This window comes from Tenrec ecaudatus, chromosome 10 (assembly GCF_050624435.1).
Source record: "Tenrec ecaudatus isolate mTenEca1 chromosome 10, mTenEca1.hap1, whole genome shotgun sequence".
Taxonomy (NCBI): Eukaryota; Metazoa; Chordata; class Mammalia; order Afrosoricida; family Tenrecidae; genus Tenrec; species Tenrec ecaudatus.
The window spans coordinates 123,314,327-123,342,082 of NC_134539.1; the positions used below are offsets into that span (position 1 = coordinate 123,314,327).

Sequence of the window (27,756 nt, forward strand, 5' to 3'; positions counted from 1 at the left end):
CCTGTTGACTAACCAGATAACAGGAATTAACTTTTTGGTCACTGCCATTGAATCAGTGACCCTGTGGGTTTCTGAGACTGTAACTCTTCACAAGAGTAGAAAGCGTCATCTTTCTCCAGTGGTTACTAATAGGCAAATTAAGAGGAGATGCTCAGTGTTCTTTGGCCCTTCCAAGAGATATCCACATTCAACCTGTTTGCTCCTGTAGCAAATTTTGAAAAACAAAACAAAACAAAACCAAAATCCAAAGGCATTTAGATGGGAATCAAGGGAGAGATGATAATCAATTGCATTTAGTAAAGTGTCTTCAGCTAACTACACTAAGTAAGGTTACTTGGACTACAAAAGGAAGGGAACTGTGCTTGTCTGAGTTATCTTTTTTTGGTCTCTTCTTCACAAACGCCTGAGTTATCTTTTATAGGCTCAGCATTGTACTTATCTTTGGGTTTCAAAAGCATTCACACTTTTTATTTTGAATGACAGAAAACCAGATTATTTTCTGGTCCTAATATTTTCTAGCCCTTCCCCTGCCTATCTTTAGGAATATGGAAGATTCCATTTATTTGATAATTTGCTTTGTCACCATGTCTTTAACACTAAGTTATACCGTATATATTTGAGTATAAGCCAAACCAAATATCCACCGAGGCACCTAATTTTACCACAAAAACTTCATTAAAAATGTGCTGAAAAACTCAGCTTTTACTTAAGTATACACATTAACCATATTTTCCTTAGGACTGTGGCTTTTATCCATATTTTTTAGGTCATGGAACTTTAGAAAAGAAAATTGTACACAGACACTTTAAAAAACTGCCAAATCTTAAGGATTTGTAGATCTCAGTCCTCATTAGCTAATAGACCCCATATTAAGAACATTTGCCTTACAGAGGTTGAAATAATTTGCAGGTAATTAAATGTCATGTCTTTAATACTTTTTAGTATCTGTATAAGCAAGAAAATTGTTCCCAAAGATGTAATCCCTTGAGCATTAAGATTTTCTAAACTTTTGTTTCATATCTAATTGAGTTCTGCAAGTTAGGAATGTAGTTGTTTTGGCATATACTGAAGATGGTTTAACTTAGGTATTTTATAATTGTAAAATATGTAATGTGTATAATCATGTATTATATAATATTCTGTATGTATTCTGCAGTATAGCATTTGATATGCTATTTGCCAGGCTCTATTTAGAGACTGGTGATTTTAGAAAACAGCGTGGTATATTTAGTACACTGGAAACCAGTGTGGCAGTGGTGTAAAATGTGGAGCCTCAGTGGAGCAAGAGAGGTAGATGTTAAAGTCTACTTGTGAAAAGACATGTTAACGAGTTTAAATTAGGCGAGGAAGCCTGGTGGGATTTGATCAAGTGCAGTGTATCCAAGAGGAATTACTGAGAGCTGAGTAGAGGGTGAGTAGGTGAAAGGAAATAGAGGAAAGAAGTAGGAAGCAAAAACAATTTCTAGACGTATGGCTATAGGCGTGTATATATTTAAATATATTAATTTAGAATGACAAGGATAGGGGCCAGTGTGCACATATTTATATGTTAAGTATTAAGATAGCACACGGACTTGGGCCCTCTGCTCCAGGCTTCCCTAAACAGAAGAACACTTTATTCTAATAACCTGACACTCTTTGATATCTTCCTGTCATGATCCCGGAAGACAAAATGGGTGCATAAGCAAATGTGAAGAAAGTGTATGGTGCCTGGCTATCAAAAGATAGAGCGTCTTTTGTCTTAAAGACTTGAAGTTAAACAAGCAGTCATCTAGCAGGGAAGCAACAAAGCCCACATGGAAGTTCACCGGCCTGTGTGATCATGAGGTGTCGACGGAACAGGTATCAAAATATCCCAAACAAACAGTTATATCAATGTGAAGGAGGGGGCATGGAGTGGATACCCAAGGCTCATCTGTAGACAATTGGACATCCCCCCACAGAAGATTATAAGGAAGGGATAATTCACCCATATTATTTCTCTAGTTCTTTAATGCCTCCCTTCCCCACTACCATGCACCAGTTCTACCTTATAAATCTAGTTAGACCAGCATACACACATTGGTACACATAAGAGCTCTTTATACATGGAATTCAAGACAGATAAAACCCTTAGGAATAGTGGAGAAGTGATATCATGAGGCAGAACAAGGTTGAATATATAGCCCATCCCTTAGGGGAATGAACAGAAATGTAGGTGAAGGGAGACAAGGGACCATGTAAGACACGAAATAACAACAATAATATATAATTGAATTAGGATTTGGGAGGGTGGGGGAAGGGTGGAAAAAGAGTTCATACCAAGGGCTCAAGTAGAAAAAAAATGTTTTGGAAATGTTGATGGCAACATATGTACAAGTGTGCTTAATACAATTAAATGATGGATTGTCATAAGATTTGTAAGAACCCCCCCAATAAAATGATTAATTAATAAAAGTTGAAATTAACTCTATTGGCATTGGGAAACACCAGTGATCTTTAAATGCAGAGTAAAGACTTATTACAAAATGCTTACACTTTTGAAATAGTTATTATACATGGAATATATGAGTTGACTTCATAAATGTGGGAAATTCCCACAATTTAAAAAATTATTATTAAAATACTTTTGTTGGGGCTCTTACATCTCTTATCACAATCCATACATTCATCCAGTGTGTCAAGCACCTTTGCACATATGCCACCATCATCATTTTCAAAGCATTCTCTTCCCACCTGAGATCCTGAACCCACAAATTTTTGAAGTCTCCTTATAAAATGTATTTTTATTGCAATAAAATTTGAAGACTGGTATATAAAAAGAAAAAAACAACACCTCTACATTTTAATGATTATTAAAACTATGTTGTAAATGATTTTAGACCTTTTCTTTTGTATGCCTGTGGCGATTTTCTAAACCAGGTTGATTCAGTGTATTATGAAAATCTGCCTCTGTAGCCCAGTATAAAGCACAATTCACATAGATGACCTATTAGCCTCGACAACATTTTAAACATCAGTCTCTGTATAAAGAAAAAGAGCTAACTTTTAATTGATAAACCAGCCTTTTAGAGGCAGGGTCTCATATGTACTACCCTCCTGCCTAATTCCATAGACTCCTGAATCCCGCAGATTGCAAAGAGAATACCTGTAGCTCCTGCCTCGTCTTGTGCATTGGTGTTGCTGTTTACCTGAAATAACTTGTCTACATGGAGTGGGTGGTATATTTTTTCCTAAAAGATTACCAGTCCTTTTTGAGGTGCCTTTGGATGGACTCAAAACGTCCAGCTTTTCATATAGCCTACTTAGGGACTCCATAAATGATAGTTGTTAACTGCCTTCAGCTTACCAAGCCTCCTGTGAGGAGCCCTACAGAACAACTAAATGCCCATCCTTGTGGATCAAACTATTGTGGTCCTTTACTGGCCTTTTGGGGCAGTAAATCATTAGGCTGTTCTACCTTGTCCGGAAACGGCTCAAATCTGTTCAGCAGCAGAGCACCTGGGAGCCTTGTCTGACAGGTAGTGACTGACTGTATGAGGTGCATTGGCTGGGAATCAAACCTAGGTTTTTTCCTGGTAGGCTAGGTTTCTACCACTGAACCAGTGACTCCACACAGAAAGCATTAGGCTGTTCATCTTAAAACTAAGGCAGCAGAATGTTCTGCGTTTATGAAATACATAATATGCTATCTAAAACCCAAATTCATTTCCTAAGATACTCCTTGTCTCATATGTGCAATATCTTGTCTGCTTTATAGGATGTCTAGCTGGCGGAAGGTAAATTAGGGGCGCTTTAGCATGGATTCTCATGTACTTGGATTCTCAGATAAAGGGCATATTTTACATAATCACCTTTAGGTATAAAACTTCCCCTAAAAATAAAAACTTTCCCCTTTATCCTGATTTTTCATTTGAGAGAAAATGGCTGCTTTCTGAATTGTCTTTGACTTAAAAAATTTTGTTGTTTTTTAATTCACTAGTCTCCTTTAAAATATTTCCTTGTTGCTGGGAGGGTGGAGGGAAGGTGGATTGGAAAGGGGGAACCAATTACAAGGATCTACATGTGACCTCCTCCCTGGGGGATGGACAACAGAAAAGTGGGTAAAGGGAGACGTCGGACAGGGCAAGATATGACAAAATAATAATTTATAAATTATCAAGGGTTCATGAGGGAGGGGGGAGCAGAGAGGGAGGAGAAAATGAACAACTGATACCAGTGGCAAAGGTGGAGAGCAAATGTTATGAGAATGATGAGGGCAATGAATGTGCAAATGTATGTATAGATTGTGGTAAGAGTTGTATGAGCCCCTAATAAAACGATTTAAACAATTCCTTGTTACAGTCTTTTATTTAAAATTTTTTTCCTTGTTATAGTCTTATCTGGTTTTTACATCAAGGGTTATATTGTTAGTTGCTATTACATTAATTCAACTTCTGTAACTACAGAATGAAATTGCTCTTTTAATAATTTTAATACCCCTAAAATTACATAGGTAACTAAGCAATAACATTTATATTTTATAAGGCTTTCAGAAGGCTAATTTATAACTGGAGAGAGCTGTGAATGAAATATCACTATCAATTTTAGCCATTAAGCAGCCGATAGTGGATTTTGGGGACCTTCAAAATTGGTTGGTAAATTTCATGCCTATAATTTACAATTTTCCTTTTTATTACCAGATCCTAGAAGCTTATTGATATTCTCTGCTGTATAAATATCTCTGAGTAGCACTGTATTGGCTGTAGGCTAAACACCCAACATTGAGAAGAACAATGGGCAAGCTAAAGAAACCATGTAGCAAAAAAACAACAACTATGTAGCAAAAGGTTATCTTTGCTTAGAAAATAAATAGTACAATCAAGTTTTCACTGTATATATTAAAATCTGAGGCTTGAATGTCAAACTTATTAGAAGGCAACAATTAACCTTTTCAGTGTTAAAAGGGACCTCGATTTCAACTCTTATTTAGTAGAAGTGAACCACAGAGATGAGGGACCCACCTAAGGCCAACCAACTTGGTCCATGATAACCAGGCCTGGCACCCAAGTATATTCCAATTCCATCTACTCTACACCACCCAACCAGTGTGTGTTCAAAAGGAAATTTTAATCGATTAATGACATGTTAGTAATAACTAGATTTAAAACTGTAAAAAGACTAGTTTTAGGTAAAGAATTTTAAAATCTATATGACTATTATTTTGATGTCATGTATTGATGGTGCTATTGAGTGGATTTTTGACTCATGTTCTATAACGATAGAACAGAACTGCCACAAATAGCTAAGTGTTTCTCCTGGGGAGCTGCCGGGTGGGTTTGAACTATCAGTCTTTAGGTTTACAGAGATCTGTGTAACTGTTTGCCACCAGGACTCCTTGGTATATATAATTTTGGACTAATTTTATAAGAAATTAAAATTTTATAAGAAACTTATAGTAATGAAAATAGAACTAGAGGTAAAGAACCTATTTCCTCATTTGAAAGTTTCAGATGAGATTCTTACTGTTTATCTCATGAACATTTTTTTAAAAATTTATTGGGGCTCATACAATTCTTTTCACAGTTCATACATATACATACATCAATTGTATAAAGCACATCTGTACAGTCTTTGCCCTAATCATTTTTTTCTCTTTTCTTCTTTTACATTTTATTAGGGACTCATACAACTCTTACCACAATCCATACATATACATACATCAATTGTATAAAGCACATCCATACATTCCCTGCCCCAATCATTCTCAAGGCATTTGCTCTCCACTTAAGCCCCTTGCATCAGGTCCTCTTTTTTTGTCCCCCCTCCCTCCCCATTCCCCCCTCCCTCATATGCCCTTGGTAATTTATACATCGTTATTTTGTCATATCTTGCCCTATCCGGAGTCTCCCTTCCCCCCTTCTCTGCTGTCCCTCTCCCAGGGAAGAGGTCACATGTGGATCCTTGTAATCAGTTCCCCCTTTCCAACCCACTCACCCTCCACTCTCCCAGCTTCATCCCTCACACCCTTGGTCCTGAAGGTATCATCCACCCTGGATTCCCTGTACCTCCAACCCTCATATGCACCAGTGTACAGCCTCTGTTCTATCCAGGCCTGCAAGGTAGAATTCGGATCATGGTAGTTGGGGGGAGGAAGCATCCAGGATCTGGGGGAAAGCTGTGTTCTTCATCGATACTACCTCACACCCTAATTAACCCATCTCCTCTCCTAAACCCCTCTATGAGGGGATCTCCATTGGTCGACACTTGGGCCTTGGGTCTCCACTCTGCACTTCCCCCTTCATTTAATATGATATATATATACATACATATATACATATACACATACATACACACACTTATATCTTTTTTTTTTTGCATGATGCCTTATACCTGGTCCCTTGGGCACCTCGTGATCGCACTGGCCGGTGTGCTTCTTCCATGTGGGCTTATTTGCTTCTGAGCTAGATGGCCGCTTGTTCACCTTCACTCATGAACATTTTATTGGTTTATTTTTTCCTTTGTATTCTTGCTTATTTCCTAGTCAATATCCATGGTATAAAAACTTCCACTCTGGTCCATTTCAAACTACAGCATGATATCATAAAAAGCAAAGTGGGGGAAAAGATAGCACATTGCTACCTAGTATTTCCACTATACAGATGCAATAGGCATAAATCTTAAGAGCTTCCAAAAAACCCACTCACTGCCATTAAGTCAATGTTGACTCATAGTGACTCGCTTTGGGTTCTGAGACTGTTTACTGAAGTAGAAAGCCCAGTCTTTCTCCTATGGGGCTGCTGGTGGTTTTGAACTGCTAACCTTGCAGATCACAGCCCATTGCATACCCACTACACCACCAGGGCTCCCTCAAGAATTTAGATATTTGTAAAATACTTAAACTATGATGATTTTAATTTTTGGTATTTGAGACTTAGTAGTGCAAATGGCTTGAGCCTGACTATTTGCTAATGGTCTGCATTTGAACCCTCCAACTGTTTCATGGTGAAAGCTGTGGCATCTGCCCCCAGGAAGATTTACAGCCTTGGAAACTCCATGAAGCATGTTTACTCATCACAGCATTACTCTTACCTCACATGTTGGTATTATTTACAGCCGGATGTTTGTTAATGCTCAAGAGAGCCAATAGTAGATTTTTTTCTTAACAGTTTTATTTGCATATGATTTATTGGCATGCAATTCCATGTTTTAAATATATTGAAACTAGTTATGCCGTCATTACCACAATCAATTTGACAACATTTTCATTCTTGTACCATTATTAGCTCCCCATTACTCTCCAACCTTCCCTGCCATAACCCTAACCAAAGCCAAACTCACTCCCATTGAGTCAATTCTGACTCATAGTACCAAACCGTTCCCAAGACCATAACTCTTTCTCCTGTGCAGCGACTGGTGGCTTCAAACTGTGGCTTTATGGTTAGTGCAACATGTAGCCACGATGACACCAGGGCTCCTGCTGTAACCCCAAGGAACTATTCTAGTTATTCTATGGATTACCTATCTTGGATTTCATGTAAAGAAAATCATATAAAAAACGCCCAACAACTAGAAAATAAAACATAGAAAAGCTTCAATCCAAAAAGAGCAGAATAGAAACTAGAACAAATTATAAATGGGTCAAAAGGGAAAACACTGTAATATGTTAGTTTTTAGCTTAACTGTATCTCCAGTAATACACTTTATAGTGTACCCTGAATAGGGCAAGACTTCATATCCTTATTCAGTGGTTTGAGGGAGTTCAGTGAATTTTAGGTTTTTACTGTCATAGCCTGCAAACTGGGTGCTCAGAATTTAAGTGTTAGTACAATTCCCTCTTCTGATCTTGGATTTTATTATTTACCATCTTTGGATCATACCAGCTGGTGTGCTTCTTCTGTGTGAACTTTGCTGACATCTCACATAGATGGCTGCTAGTTTTGAGAATCCTTTAAGACCCCAGGTGCTGTTCTTATAGGGTACCATCTGATTTCTTATCTCCAGTGATCACTTCATGTGAGCAGGGCTATATGGTAACGACTAAAATTAGGGTTTATGAATTAGTGTGAGCTCAAAATCCATTTATGTGTATCTAAAGTTTATATATTTCTGGTCCACTTTAGAGGCAGAATTACCAGCTGTTGAGAAATTCTTTAAGTAAGTAACCTCCACGAAACATTTGCTAATTCTAGATAGTAGGTATTTTTACTATTGTTGTAAATGCAGTGTGTTAGTCTGGGTAGACTAGAGAAACATCCATAGACACTCATATATGTATAAGAAAGAGCTTTATGTACAAGAGAAGTTGAATATTGAGAAAACATCCCAGTCCAGATCAAATCCATAAGTCAGATATTAGCCCATATGTCCAATACCAATCTATAAAGACCTCTTCAGACTCATGAAACATGTAAAGAATATCACAGGCCAGTGGGTAGAAAATCTTGTGGAACCAGTGGCGTAAGCATCTCAGCCCTGGCAGGGCTCTCCACGTGGCTTCTCGGCTGTGAGGGCTCTAGTACAGTGTGTCTCAACCTGTGGGTCGCCACCCCTTTGGGTGCCAAACGACCCTTTCACAGGGGTCACCTAAGACCATCAGAGAACAAATTTTTCACAATATATAATTACATATTGTTAATCACTATGCTTTATGTTCAAATTGTAACAATGAAGAACATCATGCATATAAGATATTTACATTATGATTAATAGCAGTAGCAAAATTACAGTTATGAAGTAGCAATGAAAGTAATTTTATGGTTGGGGGGGTCACCACAACATGAGGAACTGTATGAAAGGGTCGTGGCATTAGGAAGGTTGAGAATCACTACTCTAGCGTAGTTCCATGTATCTTGTCAGTAGAGTGTCTCTCAGGGAGTGAGCAGAGAGAGAAAATGTCTCCAGCCTCCAAGGAGGAAATACAGTATTTCCCAGAATCCTCAGGAGAAGGCCGTGCCCACACAGAGACCTCATTGGTTATGACACGATTGACAGACTAGACTCTACCCCTTCACCATAATCCTCTCAAATTGACAATTATATAATTACCACATGCAGGATGTCAGATTACAAGATAGTCAATAAGTGAGGAGTAGATATAATATTTTTTGTCTGAAAATATCTTTATTTTGCCTATCTGTGTTTTTAATAATTTTATTTTATTTATTTTTAATTGTTTTATTAGGGGCTCATACAACTCATCACAATCCATACATACATCAATTGTGTAAAGCACATTTGTACATTCATTGCCCTCATCATTCGCAAAGCATTTGCTCTCCATTTAAGCCCCTGACATCAGCTCCTCATTTTCCCCTCCCTCCCTGCTCTCAACTCGCTCATGAACCCTAGATAATTTATAAATTATTATTTTGTCATATCTTGCCCTGTCCGACATCTCCCTTCACCCACTTTTTCTGTTGACTGTCCCCCAGGGAGGAGGTTATATGTAGATTCTTGTAATAGGTTCCCCCTTTCCACCCCACCCTCTATCTACCCTCCTGGTATCGCCACTCACACCACTGGTCCTGAGGGGATCATCCACCCTGGATTCCCTGTGTTTCCAGTTCCTATCTGTACCAGTGTACATCCTCTGGTCTAGCCAGACTTGCAAGGTGGAATTGGGATCACGATAGTGGAGGGGGCGGGGGGAAGCATTTATGAACTAGAGGAAAGTTGTATTTTTCATTGTTGCTACATTGCACCCTGACTGGCTCATCTTCCCAAGACCCTTCTGTAAGGGGGTGTTCAGTGGCCTACAAATGGGCTTTGAGTCTCCACTCTGCACAGCTCCCCTCACTCACTATGATAAGATTTTTTGTTCTGATGATGCGTGATCCCTTTGACACCTCGTGATCACACAGGCTAGTGTGCTTCTTCCATGTGGGCTTTGTTGCTTCAGGGCTAGATGGCTGCTTGTTTACCTTCAAGCCTTTAAGACCCCAGAGGCTATATCTTTTGATAGCTGGGCATCATCAGCTTTCTTCGCCACATTTGCTTATGCACCCATTTGTCTTCAGCGATCGTATCATGGAGGTGAGCACACAATGATATGATGTTTTATTCTTTGATGCCTTATAACTGATCCCTTCGGCACCTGTGATCACAGAGGATGGTGTGCTTCTTCCATGTGGGCTTTGTTGCTTCTGAGCTAGATGGCTGCTTGTTACCTTCAAGCGAGGAGTAGATATAATTTATTAATAGTGCTATACCAGAGATAACATTGAATATTCTTATATATGTTGCAACTTTTTAATATGTGTTCACATACATATTTTTCCATACCCAGTGCTATTTTGTGTTTAACAAATCATTACTTATTATTACAAGTATTACAGAAATATGTAAAGTAGAAATCATCCCCACCAGTTATTCTTTGTATATCATCATTTGTAGTAACTGCATATAATCCAAATAATGATTTTACACATACATTTTCAGTCCATTTCAGTTATCTCTATCCTTGATGTCTTGTGGCAGTCTGTCTCCTACCCTTCCCCCATCTTCCTTCCTTAGAAGTCTGCTCTAGATCAAGGTCCTCTGCTGGTACTCAGGCTCAACACATTGTGATTCTTTGGATTGCTCTTCCTGTACTTTTGATATTTGTTTTCTTATGTAATTTGTGACTCTAAGCCCCTTTATTTTGGATTTCAGCTCTTTTAGTTAATGAGATTAATAGTGAGTCCTTCTAAAAATCAATTTGTGTTTTACTTGAGTCCATATCCTGCTAGAAGTAGAAAAGTACTGCCTGTGAGTGTCACGCCCCTAGAGTATTGGTAAGAGTGGCTGCTTCATAATCTTAGTTTGAGCTAAAAAGTAAAGCATGATACATAAAGAAATAACTGGACTCTATTATTTCAAAAAGTTAATTGCTTTATGGTTTTGTTTTTACAGAACACAGAGACTGAATGGTGCAATTTATATGCTTTTTTATTTCCATATTTTAAAATGACTATACTTATATATCATTTATTATATTTAAGCCTTTGAAATATAAAAGGAAAATAAAGGATTTTTTTAAAAAGACAAGGAAGGATAGTCTTGTTTGGCACACAAAATAATGACTTGTGCTGCTCTTTAGTTCCAGAAAGCTGATTCTGATCTGGACTGCATCCTGTACAGGGTGGAATATGAAATCAAGAACAGTTACCCTGATTCAACTGGTGAGGTAATCTGCAACACAATCATGTCTTTTTTAACTGTCTATTTTAGAGTAAGATTTTCTGATGGTATTCTAATAGGATTATATATACAGTAAATAATTTTATTATCACGTACTAATTTATAAAATCTTACTTGTGTTAGAAACTTGGTCACAACATGCTGGAAATAATATATCCATTCTCAGGGAAAATTGTGGGTATTTTTTTTTTAGCCTTAATATAAGAATCATTGAATGTCTGAAAGTCCTGATGGGATAGTGGCCAAGCACTCAGCGGTCATCACTTTGAGCCCACCGGGTCTGCTCCTGTGAAGATAACAGCCTGGGCGACCGGACGGGGCAGTTTCGCTCTGTCCTTACCGTGTAGAATACTCATGTTTATTTGCTGGCAGACAAGGACTGTGTTTTATAATTTCAAAAAGTTCCATAACATTGATAAAAAATAAGAGTTGTATGAACCCCCAATAAAATGATTTTTTAAATGGACAAAAAATTAGATGGAATGAATTACATATTACTTGTAAAGTAACATTTTATGTGAGATTGGAGAATATTCAGGTTTTACTGTTTATTGTATAGAATTTTAGAGTTCAGTTTAAATTGTTTTAGTTTATTATTTTCCACAGTGGGTAATATAGTCCCCTGGGGGGTTCTAGAATGATCCAGGGGAGGCTGCAAAGCCACATACACTTTATCCTGGATTATGGGGCTAATACAAACGTTTTTAATTCCCAGGGGGCACTGCGTCACTTCTTTTCTGAAAAGGGGACAGTAGGCCAAATCGATTTGAGTTCCCTAACTGGCTTGACATTTCCTTGTCTTTCTCCTTTTCTTTCTAAAGAGCAACTAACTAATTCTGGTCCAGTGATACCACCTAATGCTGGCTACTTTTTCTGTCTTACATCTTGAGTTGTAGTTTTCCACCTACTGTTATTCTTATTTTCTACAATTTAAAAAATGAAACGCTAATATATAATTTGCATTCCTTGAAATATTTACTCTCTTTAATAACTTTTTAAGTACTTCTAACATTCATCCAGTAACTTCAAAATAATCTCCTCCTTTTGGTTCTCAAAGCCATTATCTTTAGGAACAAAACCCGGATTTTAATCTTTGTAGATTTCCCCAACATTAGTCCTAATGATCAAACAATATGTGTATCAAGGCACTAGAAGTAAACAATGCGTTTATTAACCATTAATACCCCTAGACATTCATTGGACATTATTTTATATGCCAAGCACTGTAATGTGTATATGTGTTCTCAATACACAAACAGACATATAATTTTATTCAGCTTTATTCTTGTTTGAGCACCATTTGTGATTTAGAGCCTGTCAACGATTTGGGCATAAAATTCAACCTTTTTGATTATGATATCTATAAGTATAAGAATAAAATAAACTACAAGTTCCTCTTACTGTGTTTTTTGTTTCAGAAACATAATTGCATGAGCATTTTCCCTCTTAGGTGTTCAAGTGATTAGCTTATTTCCTTTTCAGTGTAGCTTTTTTTCCCTTTCCCTCATCACCAGCACTATCATTAGCAGAACATTTTTTACATATTCTCATGACTGTGTATGATCCACATAGGATAAGTCAGCATTGGGCAGTTATTCGCAAAATCAGCAGTCCAAATCCATCAACTGCTCCCCAGGAGAAATTTGAGGCTGTCTGTTAAGATTTGTAGTCTTGGATACCCTGTATAAGATCACTCTGAATTGCAATTGACTTGATGGCAGTGGATTTGGTTTTTTTGGTTGGAATGATAAATCAAAGCCCTAAAATGTTATAGGCACAAAATTAATTGATGTATGTCACAATTTACAAATACTAATAAAAGGATACACTGGCTCCCATGGAGCTAGTCATTCAAACAAATCAGTAGTGTTCAAGGTTGTGTATGTAAGAGTTGTTTTCTTCCACGATGTACTACTACACACAAAGTTACCTCTCTGAGGTTAAGGAGCCTCTGCTACTAAGGCCTTACCACCGTGTTACCACAGTATCTGGACATATGCCATGGAATCATCGTCCTTGTTCTTGTTAGGTGCTTCTGAGTCCATCCCACTCAGGGACCCTGTGTAACACAGAAAACACTGCCTGTGCCATCTTCACAGTTGTTCTGACGTGTGAGCCCATCGATGCAGCTACTTTGTCAGTCCATCTGGTTGAAAGTCTTCCTCTCTTGTGCTGCCCTTCCACTTTACCAAGCTTGGTGTTCTTCTCCAGGGACTGTTCTCTCTTGACAACCTTATTAGAGTCAGTTAATGTTACAAAACTAAGGCATGAGTTTTATCCTACACTACTATAACTTTGAAAATTCACTTGTTTTTTCCTTATGCTTGATTCATCAGTAGGATTAGTTCTTACCTTTTTTTTTTTTCATTGTAAATTTGTACAGTCATCTTTGGGCACGTCACGTTTGAGCTTTAGTCCAGTTACCTAAAGGTCATTTATACTTAAATAATTGTCACTTTAAATGATGTTTCCTTTTCTCACAATAACTTCCCTTCCAACTTTTAAGAACAATCAATGTGTATATATGTATGTATATATATATATATATAATTTGAAAAGTCACAGAACTATAAAGCTGTATACAAGCAGCAATCTTTGCTTTGCACCTGTCCCAGAGGGCCACCTCTTTATTTCAGCTTCTTGCATGCTCTGTATGAGCATACCTGTTGAGACTTTTGATTTTACTTTTTATTTATTGAATGTATACAATTCTAGTACAAATCCCACTTCTGCCTTTACTACTATTGTGATTTTAGGCAAGTCAGTTAACCTCTTGCACCTAATTTCCTGGTCTGTAAAATAGGGATATTATTGTTTCTCACAGTTTGAGAGGTGATAAAATTATGTATTGATATATAATGTGCTTGCCTGGTACAAATGGTTTGCAATTTGCTGCTGTCCTAAAAGTGGGCAGTTTGAACCTACCAGCAGCAATGTGGAAGAAAGTCTTGAGCTGCTTTCGAAAGAATACATCCAGGAGAACAGTGGAGTAGCTCTACACTGCAACACATGGTGTTTGTATATATTCTGCCCCTTGAGACTGTCTGTGTCTATTAGTTCCCAGCTCTGCTATAAAAATACCACAAGCAGGGTGGCTTACAAGGGCAGAAATTTATTCTCTCACAGTTTTAGAGGCTAGAAATCCAAAATCAAGTTGTCACTAAAGCCAGTTCCTTTAGAAGGCCCTTGGAAGAATTTGCCCCATACCTTACTCCTAGCTGATGCTGCTACTATAATCCTTGGAATTTCTTGGATTGTGAGACCCTTATTCTAGTTTCTGGATTCACATGTCTCTAAAGCTCCCTTTTAGAAGAATGTTAATAATTAGATTAGGGCCCACTTTTTAATCCAGTATGACATCTGCATAGACTCCTTCATAGACACTGGAGTTAGAACTTGAACTTATCTCTTTAGGGGGCACAATTCAACCCACAACTGTGTCTTAAGAATATTTTAAGTGCTTTCAAGTATTTGGAGTCCTTAGGAGAAAATCCAAAGAATGCCTTTATGATCTTTGAAATTACATGTAGAGAATTGTACTTTAGAAGTGCTGCGTAGTTAGTGACTATAATCCGCGCATCAAATGGTATGTGTTTGAAGTGGCCTTACTGATTTTTTTTTTGTATGTGTGTTATTTGTATACCTTCATATAAATAGCTATAATGTCTTAGGTTTTATATTTTTCTTGTTCTTTCTCATTTCTAATATCTGGTACATACTTTCACAGATTGATTTTCTTATAATTAAATACTCAACAGTGTTTGATTAAATAAGTGATTGACTATGTTGTCCATGTTTTAGTTCTTAGAAGGTACTTTGATTTTACTTTCATGGTTAATATACATGAACTTTTTTCCTAATGTAGAAAAATCCAGTTACACTCTTGAAGGAATTGTCAGCTATAAAGTCTCGCTATCAAGCTTTGCAAACACGGTTTAAATCAGTTACTGCTGCACAGAAAGATACTAAGAGTCGCATTTGTGTTACTTTGACTAAGACTATGACCGTGATGCAAGAACTTCAAAAGCTAACAGACCTGGAGGTAATGTGTTCATTTAAAGTTATTTTTTTTCTTTTTTTACATTTTATTAGGGACTCACACAACTCTTATCACAATCCATACATCAATTGTATAAAGCACATCCATACATTCCCCACCCCAATCATTCTCAAAGCATTCACTCTCCACTTAAGCCCTCTGCATCAGCTCCTCTTTTTTTTCCCCTCCCTCCCCGCTCCCCCCTCCTAATTAAAGTTATTTTTTAAATTGAGAATATGTACACATATTATGTACCAATTCAACTCTTCCTATATGTATAATTTAGGACTATTATAGTCTTCAACTTGTACAACCATTCTAACCCTCTTTTTCTGAGTTGTTCCTCCTTCATGAATATAAATGTGGTGCCTTTGAAGTTTCCAAAATCTTTTGAATTGCTTTTGTTAGTTTGATCCCATGTAAATAGATCTTAAGAGCTCAAGGAAGACATGTTTTACTACTAAAGAAGACAACAGGGAATATTTTTGGTTTAAGGTCTAATAGTTTTAGGGATTCATCCACCTTCAATGGGTCCACTCTGGAGTTTATGAGAATTTGAAATTCTACATAGGTTTCTAAACTTATTTGTCCTACCACCCCCTTTTCAGAAAAAAATTATTCAGTGCCCCCCCTTTTAAAAAGGTGTACGATAGCCCATATTCCAGGGTGACGTGGTACATTTCCCACTGTGGGAAGCACTGTTACGTTCAATAACGGCAGCTAGGCCACCTCGAGCTCTTCGGGTCTCATGGTTAGGGAGGTAGTTGTTCGAAGAGGTGATCAGCCACACAGCTCATACCCACCTCGTTTTACGGCCTCTCCTCCTGTTGCTTCAGGTGAGCGAAGATCAGTTGTTGTAACCTGAATGGTATCTTTCAAGATTTTAAGACCCCAGGTACTATGCAAAAACTTGCAGGTAGAACAAAAATATTAAATTAACTAGGAAGTCCCAGGAAATAATGGACCTAAATTTCCAAACCAAGGACCCAAATCCCATTGGGTGATTGGTTTGTACAAAGACACTTTAAAAAGTTTGTGGATTGAAGTGATTACTGAAGATATGGGTACTAGAGAAATCAGATGGTACCCAGCTATCAGAAAGAATAATATCCAGGGCAGTCTAAAGGCTTGTCTTAAAACAAGCAGCCAAGTAAATGAGGTGTCAGCTAAGTCACATGGAAAGAGCACAGTATCCCTTGTGATATAAGGATTGTAAATAAAATCCAAGCTCAGAGAAGGGAATTGCATAACAGCTTAAATTCTGAGCATCTGGTTTGCAGAAGGCTATGAATGACAGTAAAAGTCCAAAATCCATTTGCAGAGTCCCCACGCAGATTGTTTCCATTTATTCCCCGACTGTTAAACTGGGATGCATATAAAGTTGCTCTCACACAGAGTGCTTGGAAAATGGATTGTCATAGATATCTGTAGAAACTCACTGCCATCGAGTTGATGCCGTTTGTTTTCCCTTTTGACTCACTTTTAATTAGTTCTAGTTTCTGTTCTGTTTATTTTTGGATTGAAACTTTTCTGTGTTTCATTTTGTTGTTGTTGGGGTTTTTTATATGATTTTATTTACATGAAATCCAGGTTAGGTAATCCTTAGAGACAGTAATTAGGTTAATAGTTTCTTAGGGTTATGTCAGGGGAGATTGGAGGGTAGGGTAATAGGGAGCTAATAATAATGGATACAAGAATGAAGACTATGTTCTAAAATTGATTATGATGATTGCAAAACATTTTTTGTATATACTTAAGCCATTGGATTGTATGGTACATGAATTATATGTCAATAAAACTTAAAAAGTTTGTGAAAAAATGAAATTGAGATAGTGAAATTTTCCATGAACTTTTTGAAATTCCCTAGTTCATAAGTAGCCTCAGCAACTACACTTTGATTTTTAAAATAAAATCATATTGGTGGCTCATACAGCTCTTAATACCATCCAGACATGCATCCATTATGTCAAGCACATTTGTGCATATGTTGCCATCATTTAAAAAATTTTTTATCTACTTGAGCCCTTGGTGTCAGCTCATATCTCCCCCTTCCCCATCCTCCCTGCCTCACGATCCCTTGATAATTTATAAATTATTATTTTTTCATGTCTTACACCAACCACTATTTCCCTTCACTCACTTTTATGTTGTCCATCTCCCTGGTGGGAGCAGGGGTTATATTGATCATTTTGATCAGTTCCCCCCTTCTCCCCTTCCCCTTTCACTCCCCTCCCCCTCCTGGTATTGCTATTCTCTTATTGGTCCCGAGGGGTTTCTCTGTCCTGGATTCCCTGTGTTGTGAGCTCTTGTCTGTACCAGTGCACATGCTCTGATCTAGCTGGAGATGTAAGGTAGAATTGGGGTCATGAGAGTCGGGGGTGGGGGTGGAGATACTGTTAAATAACTAGAGAAAAGTTGTATGTTTCATCAGCGTTATACTACACCCTGACTGGCTCATCTCTTCTTTGTGACCCTTCTGTAAGGGGCTGTCCAATTGTCTACAGATGGGCTTTGGGTCTCCACTGGGCACTCCCCCTCATTCACATCAATATGATTTTTTGTTAGCAGCTACTCTTTTTTATGTGATTCTTTGGGTTGTTATAAACACAGCTATCACAAAACTGTTCCCAATTCAGTTTTTACAGATGTACAACTTATGGCAATCATAATAATTAGCTATCTAAACCTCTACTGTTATTTCCGTGTGATTTTTCCATCATGGGAAATTAACACTGAGTGCCCTATAAGCAGTTACCCTGGGGTTCCCAATCCCTTCACTCCTGGCAGCCACAAATAAACTTAGGTCTCTATGCATTTGTCTGTTCTTTACTTCTCTTATGAGGGAAGTTATATAATATTTGTCTTTTTGTGATTGACTTATTTCATTTAGTATATCTTCAAGTTCCATTCACATTGTACCATTATCTTTTACTGGTTAAATAGAATTCCATTGTACCACACATTTTGTTTGCTCATTCAAGTTGTTTTCCCCTTTTGGCTATTGTAAATAATGCAGTGAATATTGATGTAGAAATACCTGTTTGAGTCTTTACTTTGAAATCTTTTGGGTATATACCAAGGAATAGAATTACTGTCCTATATAATAGCCTTATTTTTCGTTTTCTGAGTAACATTTTATATTCCCATTAGTGATGACTAAAGGTTTCAATTACAATAATCTTACATTTGACAAATTGGATTTGCTTAATTTTAATTTTGAGGGTCACTCTGAAAGATAAAGCCTCAGTAACTTGCATTTTGAAATTCATTAGTCAATTTGCTAAACTAACTGATAGAAATGAGACTTTCTTGATTCTCTATAGCTGACACACTCTTTTAAAGTAAGCATGTAAACTTCAGGTGGTTAATGAAGAGGTATATTGTCCTAGATTATGTAGCCATGCTAATATTACTAATGAAGGACTACTACGTTTCTGTGTAGGGTGATGAAAAAGATTACAAAGATAGTGGTGATGTTTGTACAGCATGGTGAACCCAATGAATATCACTGAATTATACATGAAAGTGGTTGATATGGCAATGTTTTGTTATGTTCCATCAAAAAAGGGGGATAGAGAAAATACCATTTTGATAGTATTATGTGAAGGCTTAAGACTGAATACCCCCTAGGCAAACAGAATAAATCATGCCCCGTTCCGCACCATCCTCACACATGCCCACTGTGCCAATCCAAGAGTCTTCTTCTTTACCAAGCATGATGTTCCTTTCTATGGACTGGTCCCTCCTGGTGACACATCTCACTACTGTGAGACAAAGTCACACCATCCTCATTTTTGAGCAGCGTTCTAGGCATACTTTGTGCAAGACTGACTGCCTTGTTTTGGGCAGTCCACAGTATGTTTGGCCTTTTGTGCCAGTGCCATATTTCCCAGGCATCAGTTCTTATTTGGTCTTCCTTATTCGTTGTCTAGTTTCTGCATGCACATGAGGTGATTGAAAGTGCCATGCTTGGGTCAGGTGTACCTCAGTCTTCAAGGAAACATCTTTACTTTTTATTACTTTAGAGAAATTTTTTCTCCTATGGATTTGTCCTATGCAGTAATGTTTGATTTCACGCTGCTGTAAAGAAATAGCAAGTATAAAAAGGTCTATATCTGCTTAGGGGCAGACCTGTGAGAATAGTTAAGAAAACCAAAGGTCAGATTTGAGCTGAGATCTCTGAAATTTCTAAAATAACGAAGTCAAAACGAAACCTACTGCCATCAAGTTGTTTCTGACAGCACTATATCGGGTTTCCATGCTTTGTAAACTCTTTATGGGAGCAGATAGCCTCATCTCTCTCCTGTGGAACAGCAAGTGGGTTTGAACCACTGACCTTTGTGGTTTGCAGCTCAATGCTTACCAGACACCTACCACCAGGGCCTCTAAAATAACCTATAGCAGTGGTTCTCAACCTGTGGGTCGCAACCCCTTTGGGGGTTGAACAACCCTTTCACAGGGGTTGCCTGATTCATAACAGTAGCAAAATTACAGTTATGAAGTAGCAACGAAAATAATTTTTTAGTTGGGGGTTCACCCCACATGAGGAACTATATTAAAGGGTGGCGGCATTAGGAAGGTTGAGAACCACTCACCTAAAGAGTCTATAATATTCTTTTTTTTTTCAACAATCACTAGCAGCCCTTGGTCTTTAATATTCTCATGAGAGCATGAAGAACAAGATAAGGATAAGTCTGCTTAAGGCAAATGGTGCTTCTTTTTTTTTTTTTGTAGACAAGAGAAAGTAAAAGTCTTTAGGTATTCTCTTGCAACAATCTTTATTAATGAGAGTGATTTTTGTTTGGAAGGATAAGAAAATGTATTTTGAGGCGCAGTTGAACGGATAATATTCAATAAGGTGGTGAGAAGAGAAAAGGAGATAGGAAGAAGGGAATGCATACTGATATTTTCCCTCGTTGATATTAAGTCACTGGTGTTTAAGTATGCTTAATTACAAAGGGAACCACCAAAATGGCAAAGGGGCAGGAGGGACTAAAACAAACCGTAAAACAAAAATAATTGCAAAAAAGAAGACACATTCAAAATAGGCTATGTGATTGAACATCCCCTTACAGAATGGTCACAAGAAAGGGAGAATCCAGTCAGGGTGTAGTATAGCACCGATGAAACATACAACTTTTCTCTACTTCTTTAATGTCCCCCCCCCCAATTATCATGACCCCAATTCTTTTACAAATCTGGCTAGACCAGAGCATGTACATGGGTAGATGCTGGAAACAGAGGGAATCTCTGTTAGATAAACCCCTCAGGACTAATAATGAGAGTAGTGATACCAAGAGGGTAAAGGGAAGGTGGGAGGAGAAAGTGGAAACTGATCACAATGTTCTACAGATAACCCCCTCCCAGGGAGATGGACAACAGAAAAGTGGGTGAAATCATCTTTTAAAAATGAAATATGTTCAGAAAAATGTCGTTTCTAAATTGAAGGAAAAGATTTTTAAAAGAATGGATTTTAAGGCTCTAGACTTTGAATGGTTTTTCTAATGTTTTTCAATAGGCAAAAAATACCTCCAAGCAACACAAGATAAAACACTCAACAATATAGTTAATACAGACATTTTTAATGGGAGGTTCTGACAGTAAGGGGCTCTGGTGATATAGTGGGTTGACTGTTGTGCTCCTAACCACAAGGTCAGCAGTTCAAACCCACCAGCTGCTCCACTGAAGAAAGATGTGGTTTTATGTTCCATAAAGGTTTTCAGCCACAGAAACCTACCGTATATACTCAAATATAAGCTGACCCAAGTATAAGCTGAGGTACCTAATTATTACCTGGGAAACCAGAAAAACTGATTGACTCGAGTATAAGCCTAGGGTGGAAAATGCAGAAGCTATTGGTGAGTTTCAATAATCAAAACAAATGAAAATTAAATTACTAAAAATTGAGACATCAGTGGGGTAATATATTTAAATATTTATTTTAAATAAAAACATAAATAAAAGGACAAGTCATTTAACATTAGTAAACCAGCACAGTAAGTGGAAAATAGGTTCAACAAAAACAATAAGGTATCAACAATGATATATTAAGAGTACTATTGCCTGAGCTCAATCGGCAACCAAGCTAAAATGTAAAGAGTTAAAATCCTTCAAAACTGGATTCCTCATCATCGTCTGTATCCCAATGCAGAGCTTCAGCTGGTGCGAGGTCATCACAGACGCTGTCCTCACTGAGATCGCCGTCATCACCATCACTGCTGTCATTTTCATACAAAGCGCAGTCTTCACTGCCATCCATAGCAGTACTAATCCTACATTTCTGGAAGGCACGTTGCACCATGTCTTCTGGAATGTCTTCCCATGCATCTCGAACCCATGAGATTTCCTCCTTTTGTTAGTCGGGCTTGACCAGATGACATCCATTCATGCCACATCCTTCGCACGTGGTCTTTAAAAGGCTTATTCAAAGATACACGTCATAGGACGGCTCTGACTGGTTAGATGTGAGTAAACAAACATTCAAAACCCTGCAGTGTCAGCGGGGCTTTGAATGAACAGCAGAGAAACAGCAATCACCCGCGAGATAATGGGCACTCATCCTGTTACTTGAGTTGGGGGGCAGCGAGATGTTACACCTCGCTGGGGTACCACTGACCCATGTATAAGCCGAACCCCAGTTTTTCAGCACTTTTTTTGTGCTGAAAAACTCAGCTTACACACGAGTATATATTCTATTCTGTTCTGTAGGGTCCCTATGAGTCAGCATCAACTTGATGAGAATAAGCTCTCCTAAATTATTGAATTAAATGCCTGTAACTAATATTGATGCCTGTGCCTAATATTCTCTCTTTAAATCCATGTTTTGAGCTTTCACTGGGAATACTTTGTCTTTTTTTTCTTTTTGATATCATTTTATTGGGGCTTGTACAACTCTTATCATAATGCACACATCCATCCATTGTGTCACAAGGTGTTGATGGGATCAGGTAGCAGGTATCAAACACCAAAAAAATCATATCATTGTGAATGAGGGGGAATGCAGAGTGGAGACCCAAAGCCCATCTGTAGGCCACTGGACATCCCTTTACAGAAGGGTCGCAGGGAGGAGAAGACCCAGTCAGGGTGCAGTATAGCAATGATGAAACATACAACTGTCCTTTAGTTCTTTAATGCTTCTTACCCCCAACTATCATGATCCCAATTATACCTTACAAATCCGGCTAGACCAGAGGATGTACACTGGTACAGATAGGAACTGGAAGCACAGGGAATTCAGGACAAAAAAACCCTTGGGACCAATAATAAGTAGCGATACCAGGAGGGGAAGGTGAAGGTGGGGTAGAAGGGGGAACTGATTACAAGGATCTACATACACCCCCTCCCTTTGGGACAGAACAGAAAAGTGGGTGAAGGGAGACTTAGGATAATGTAAGATATGACAAAATAATTTATAAATTATCAAGGGTTCATGAGGGTGGGGGGTTGGGAGTGAGGGGAAAAATGAGGAGCTAATACTAAGGGCTCAAGTAGAAAGAAAATGTTTTGAGAATGATGATGGCAACAAATGTACAAATGTGCTTCTCAGCATGTTTTCCATTGCTGCCTATCAACGGACAAACTTTCTTCATGTGTGATCTCCCTCACAGACACATGCCTGAGGTAAACTTCACCCCATCTTCAGCTCCTTATAGGCAAGGGGAATGGATTTTCCTTTAACATGCTTTCAGGAATAGATCGGTAACCCAATGGCTTACACGGCTGCAAGTGGGTAACTTAGAGGAAAATTCTGTTTAAGTGGGTAATGAGGGAGAAGTTCCTTACTGCTGAGAGACACCTGGGAAGTTTCTTTTATCCTTTGGACGTGGTGGATAGATGTGGTGCCAGCACTGCTGAAGCTATTTCCCTCGGGGATAAAGTCACATTAAGGATATTAGTTATAAGATGGAAAAACAGAGACCTTACTTTCTGGAGCTGCTGAATACATATGACCTTCAGCTGATGCAACCAAAATGATTCACCCACTCCTCATTTATTGATAAGATTAAGGTCCAAAGATGAGGTTATTAAGCAAAAACTGGTGTTATGGGAAAATGGAAGAGCACAAAATGGAAGATAACTACATCATTACTTAATTGCCAAATTACATTGGTATATTAAGTAGCAAAGTACATTTCTGCTAAGCCACTGGGAACCATGTCCCGATAAGTTGGCACATACCTTAATCATCACCATCAGCATTAATCTTATCTCGCATTTTGGCATGTTAATGCCAGACATATGTTGTTAATGCACAAAATAGTTGGGAGTTTTACTGTTCTCATAAATGCAAAATGTCAAATAATGAGACAGTGGGGATTGGGTGTAGTAAACTTTCTTCAAGCCAATTTGAAATGGATTTCTATTACTTGTAGCTGAAAGCATCTTAATATTTAGCCTAACTCTCTGGGAAAAGTTCCAGACTAATTTTGTTCACAGTATCTTTTGGTGTTCATAATACTTTTAGAACATGCCATTCAAACATGATTTCTTAGCAAGTTAGTGTCCTTATAATATTTAACTTCTTGGTCTTGTTTCTTTAACTTCCTTGGACGCTCGAACTTTATAGTACCTTGTGCAGATAGACTAATGTCTTTAACCTGCCTTTCCAAATTTGTGATCAGTACATAGTGTGGGCTTATGGAAGCATTTGTTAGTAGGCCAAAGTAAATTAAATGAACTTACTAACCTTTAAAAGTTTTTGTCATTTCCTTTTCTAGCTGTCACCATGGACGGAAGAAGAGAAAACTGCAGAAGACCAATTAAAATTTCACATGGAAAACTTGTAAAGAAATGAACTTGCAAAGGGAATTCTAAAGGAGTTTAGGAAGCTGTTTTAACACTTGCTGTCTATGAAGTGTAGGGGCTGGTGAGGTTTGGAGTAGATGGTTAGATACTGATACCTTTTATGAAACTGGATATAAGAAGAAACGGCAGACCTTAGCTGGAAAAGGAATAACGGGATTTAAAATTTATATTCCCACTTAGGTTTGTGATTTTAGGCAGGAAAATCTTTGAAAACTATTTTGCATCTACTTTCTTTTTGTATAATTGGGATATATTTTGTAGATATCTTCACCTATTGTAAAGGATTTTTTGGTACTCATTGTGAACATGCTTTTAAAATAAAAGATGAAATATTTATATTATGTAGATGTATGTTTTCATTTTTATAATGCTGATTGCAGGTATAGTTACATTATTAGTGAAACTGCTACATTATACTCAATTAATATGCCCCTTCCAGCCACAAATCCCTTATGCCACGTAATTCTGGATTTTATAGGCCTGTACCCATTTTGGAGGGCGTTATTTGCTGACAAACGGGAGTGACCATAGAAGAGGGTGTGCATTGGACCATACTCCTTGTTTAATAGTTAGCTTGGTTACTGTTATCTGTAATGAAAGGAGTTGGGGAAAAACTCCTTCTGGAGTGGCCTGGGGAAAAACTTGACTGATTAAGATCAGTATGAGGCCAAGCCTACTGAAAACATTCCTGCTCAAAGCCCAAGGTCATGTGCATAAATAAGATGCACTCAAGGGATAGAGAACTGATGATTATATTTGGGTGAAACTTGATTGCATCATATACTATAACTCCTACCAAATGACCTGCATGGGCCTTTTAAGAAGGTAGAGGAAGATATGGATAGGATTCACGTGTGAGTGCCTGAATAGGTTTCTCTGCAATGCCATCCTGCTGCTTATCAAGTGAGCCCACTGAGAATCAGGGGGTGTGAGCTTATCACTTCCAAGAGTCAGGAGTGGAGTGAGTCCTCTAGCCCTACCATCTGGTTTACCCCTACCTGACTCCCTAACTGAACAGTACCCACCACCACACGAGACATTTCCTCAAATTTCATGAGTTTTTATGGGATATTTCTTAGAACCCAGAAAATTGAGGGAATACTTAAGGGAGTAGGGGGAAATGGAACTGACTAGCATCTTCTAAGAGTTTGGACTTATTCATATCTCCAGCTCCTTAGTACTAGTTTGGTATTAATTCTTACAAAAGAAATGATTACAATTCCTAAGGCTCAATTTATGATTTATATTAACAAAATCTAAGTTGCTTCTGTGTGACAGTCACCTTTTCTATTCCTTCTGCCTGCTAATGTCGAGCAGCATTGTTTCCAAATGGTGCTTTAGAATATCCGTGTTGTTTTTCAATACTACCTTTGTTGTTCTCCATCCTCTGTTAACAATTGTTCTTCATATATGAAAGCTAATAAAGTAGATAATGATAAACGGTGAGAAATTGAAGTTGTCAAAGATTTAAATACTGTTGTAGTTACATAATCTGGTGTCAATTTGAAGATCAAGAGTGTAGGGATGGAGTCTAGGCTGTCAATCAGGAGGCCTGTGTGGAAATGGCCTTCCCTTAAGGATTATGGGAATTCCTATATTTCCTCCTTGGAAGCAGGAGACACAATCTCAGCTCACTCCGTGAGACAATGCTTTACTGATAAGACACATGTTGCTACGCCCTGGGAGCTGGAGAAGCCACATGGACTTACCCTGATGCAATCAGGCCTCTGGAGCTGGAAAAGCCACACAGAGACCCCTGCCAGCACTCAGATGCTTACAATGCCACTGGGTCCACAAGACTTCCTACCCACTGGCCTGTGGTCTTCCTGCATTCAATGTGATTGTATGTGTTTCTTGCATCTGAAGAAGACTTTATAGATTTATTGAACATATGGGCTAATAGGGGACTTATGGACTTGATTTGGACTGGGCTGTTTTCTCAATTTTCAATTGCTCTTATATATAAACCTCTTCCTTATACATATATGCATTTCTATGGATTTGTTTCTCTAGTCTACCCAGACTAACACATCTCAGATCAATAGTCCATGGCCATGGAAGCACAGTGAAGAGACCAAATGACATATTGTCCTGGGAAAATATGCTGTAAAACTTCTTAAAAGTATTACAAAGGTGGATGAAGGTGGGGAAGGGAGATGTCAGACTGTGTAAGATACGACAAAAAAATTTATAAATTATCAAGGGTTCATGATGGAGGCGGAAGCAGGGAGGGGGAAAATGAGCTGATACCAATGGTTTATGTAGAAAGCAAATGTTTTGAGAATGATGATGGCAACAAATGTACAAATATTCTTGACACAGTGAATGTATGTATGGATTGTGATAAGAGTTGTAGGAGCACCCAATAAAATGATTTAAAAAAGTATTATAAAGATGTCATTTTCACAGTTTTATTGGGGTATAATCCCCATATCACACAATTCAACAGGTCAATCTCACTAACTTTTTTTTGGTTGTTTCCCTCCGATTATAAACTCACTAACCCCTAAGGGTCCATTGGCAATGAGTTTTTAAAGCAGCATAATGCTCAAACCAAACCTTTTTTTCACTAACTAAATTAAACTATAGTTCTGTTTTAAGATGATGTCTGGGGATACTTTTTAAGGTTTAAATATGATCTTGGCAATTGAGGATTCATTTAGCCTCCATGGCTCCAGAAAGTCTGGCCTCCATGAGAATTTGAAACCCCTCCTGCTTGTCCCCTGTTGATTGCATTCCTTCTGTGTTCTCTGATCAAAATATTCAGCAATTGTAGCTGGGCACCATCCAGTTTTACTGGCTTCATGGCAAAGTAGGCAGTTGTTCATGAAGGCAATTAGCCACATACTCCATATTTTCCTATACCTGTTGCTCCAGGTAAATAGAGCCTGGTATTCGTGTCTTTGATTGCAGGCTGTTAAGACCCCCAGGCACTGTACACTGCATTCAGGGATAAAACACACTCAAAAACTCTCACTGTCATTGAGTCAGTTCTTACTCCTAGTGACCCTAAAGGACAGAGTAGAACTGCCTCTTTGAGTTTCTAATACTGTACATCTTTATGGGAGTAGAAAGCCTCCTTTTTTTCCCCCTGGGAGTGGTTAGTGGTTTCAAACTGCTGACCTGGCAACTAGCAGCCCAACATGTACCCCACTTCACCACAAGCTCTTTGGAGATTGAACAGAAGCAGTAGTTATGTTAATTGACATAACCCATGAAACAATTTACAAACCAAGGAACCCAATCCCATGAAATATTTGGTTGTACTTAAGCACCCACTCTTTTTTTCTGCTATTGACAGATCACATAACTTGTGCCAGTTTAACCTTTTGATGTTAAATCCAACCCTGTGAAGTGTTAAGTTTTCTTGATTAAATGTTAAATTTAATCTAATGTTAATTTAACCTTTTATTATACAAATACAAGCCAAGCATTTTCAAATATTTGCAAAAGATGGCATTGAAAAAGACCAAAGAATTGATGCACTTGAATTGTGAAGAATATTGACAAGTTTGACTTGGAGAAAGAACCAGAATGTTCCTTAGAAGTGAGGGTGACAAGTTGTTAAGACTTTTTACTTACTATGGAGATGTCTCCAGAAGGGATCAGTTCCCGGATAAAGACATGATGCTTTGTGAACTAGAGATTTTGTGAAAGTTTCATTCAGTTACACGTAGGCGACTATACGCCCCTAAGAAGACACTGAACTCTGGAATACTTACCTCCACTTGTTCTGTCAATTGCCCTCTTTAAAATGTATAATTCAGTGGCAT

General features: G+C 38.0%; 1 protein-coding gene across 1 annotated transcript in view; it reads left to right on the plus strand.

Annotated features, from left to right (window-relative positions):
* SKA2 (spindle and kinetochore associated complex subunit 2) overlaps positions 1-26,350 on the plus strand; it is a 33,281-nt gene extending 6,931 nt beyond the window's left edge. Inside the window, exons 2-4 of the mRNA XM_075561516.1 lie at positions 11,039-11,125; positions 15,005-15,181; positions 23,896-26,350. Of these exons, the coding sequence (XP_075417631.1) occupies positions 11,039-11,125; positions 15,005-15,181; positions 23,896-23,964 (333 nt within the window). The 3' untranslated portion in view covers positions 23,965-26,350. The remainder of the gene's footprint in view (positions 1-11,038; positions 11,126-15,004; positions 15,182-23,895) is intronic.
* The last annotated feature ends 1,406 nt before the right edge of the window (positions 26,351-27,756 follow it).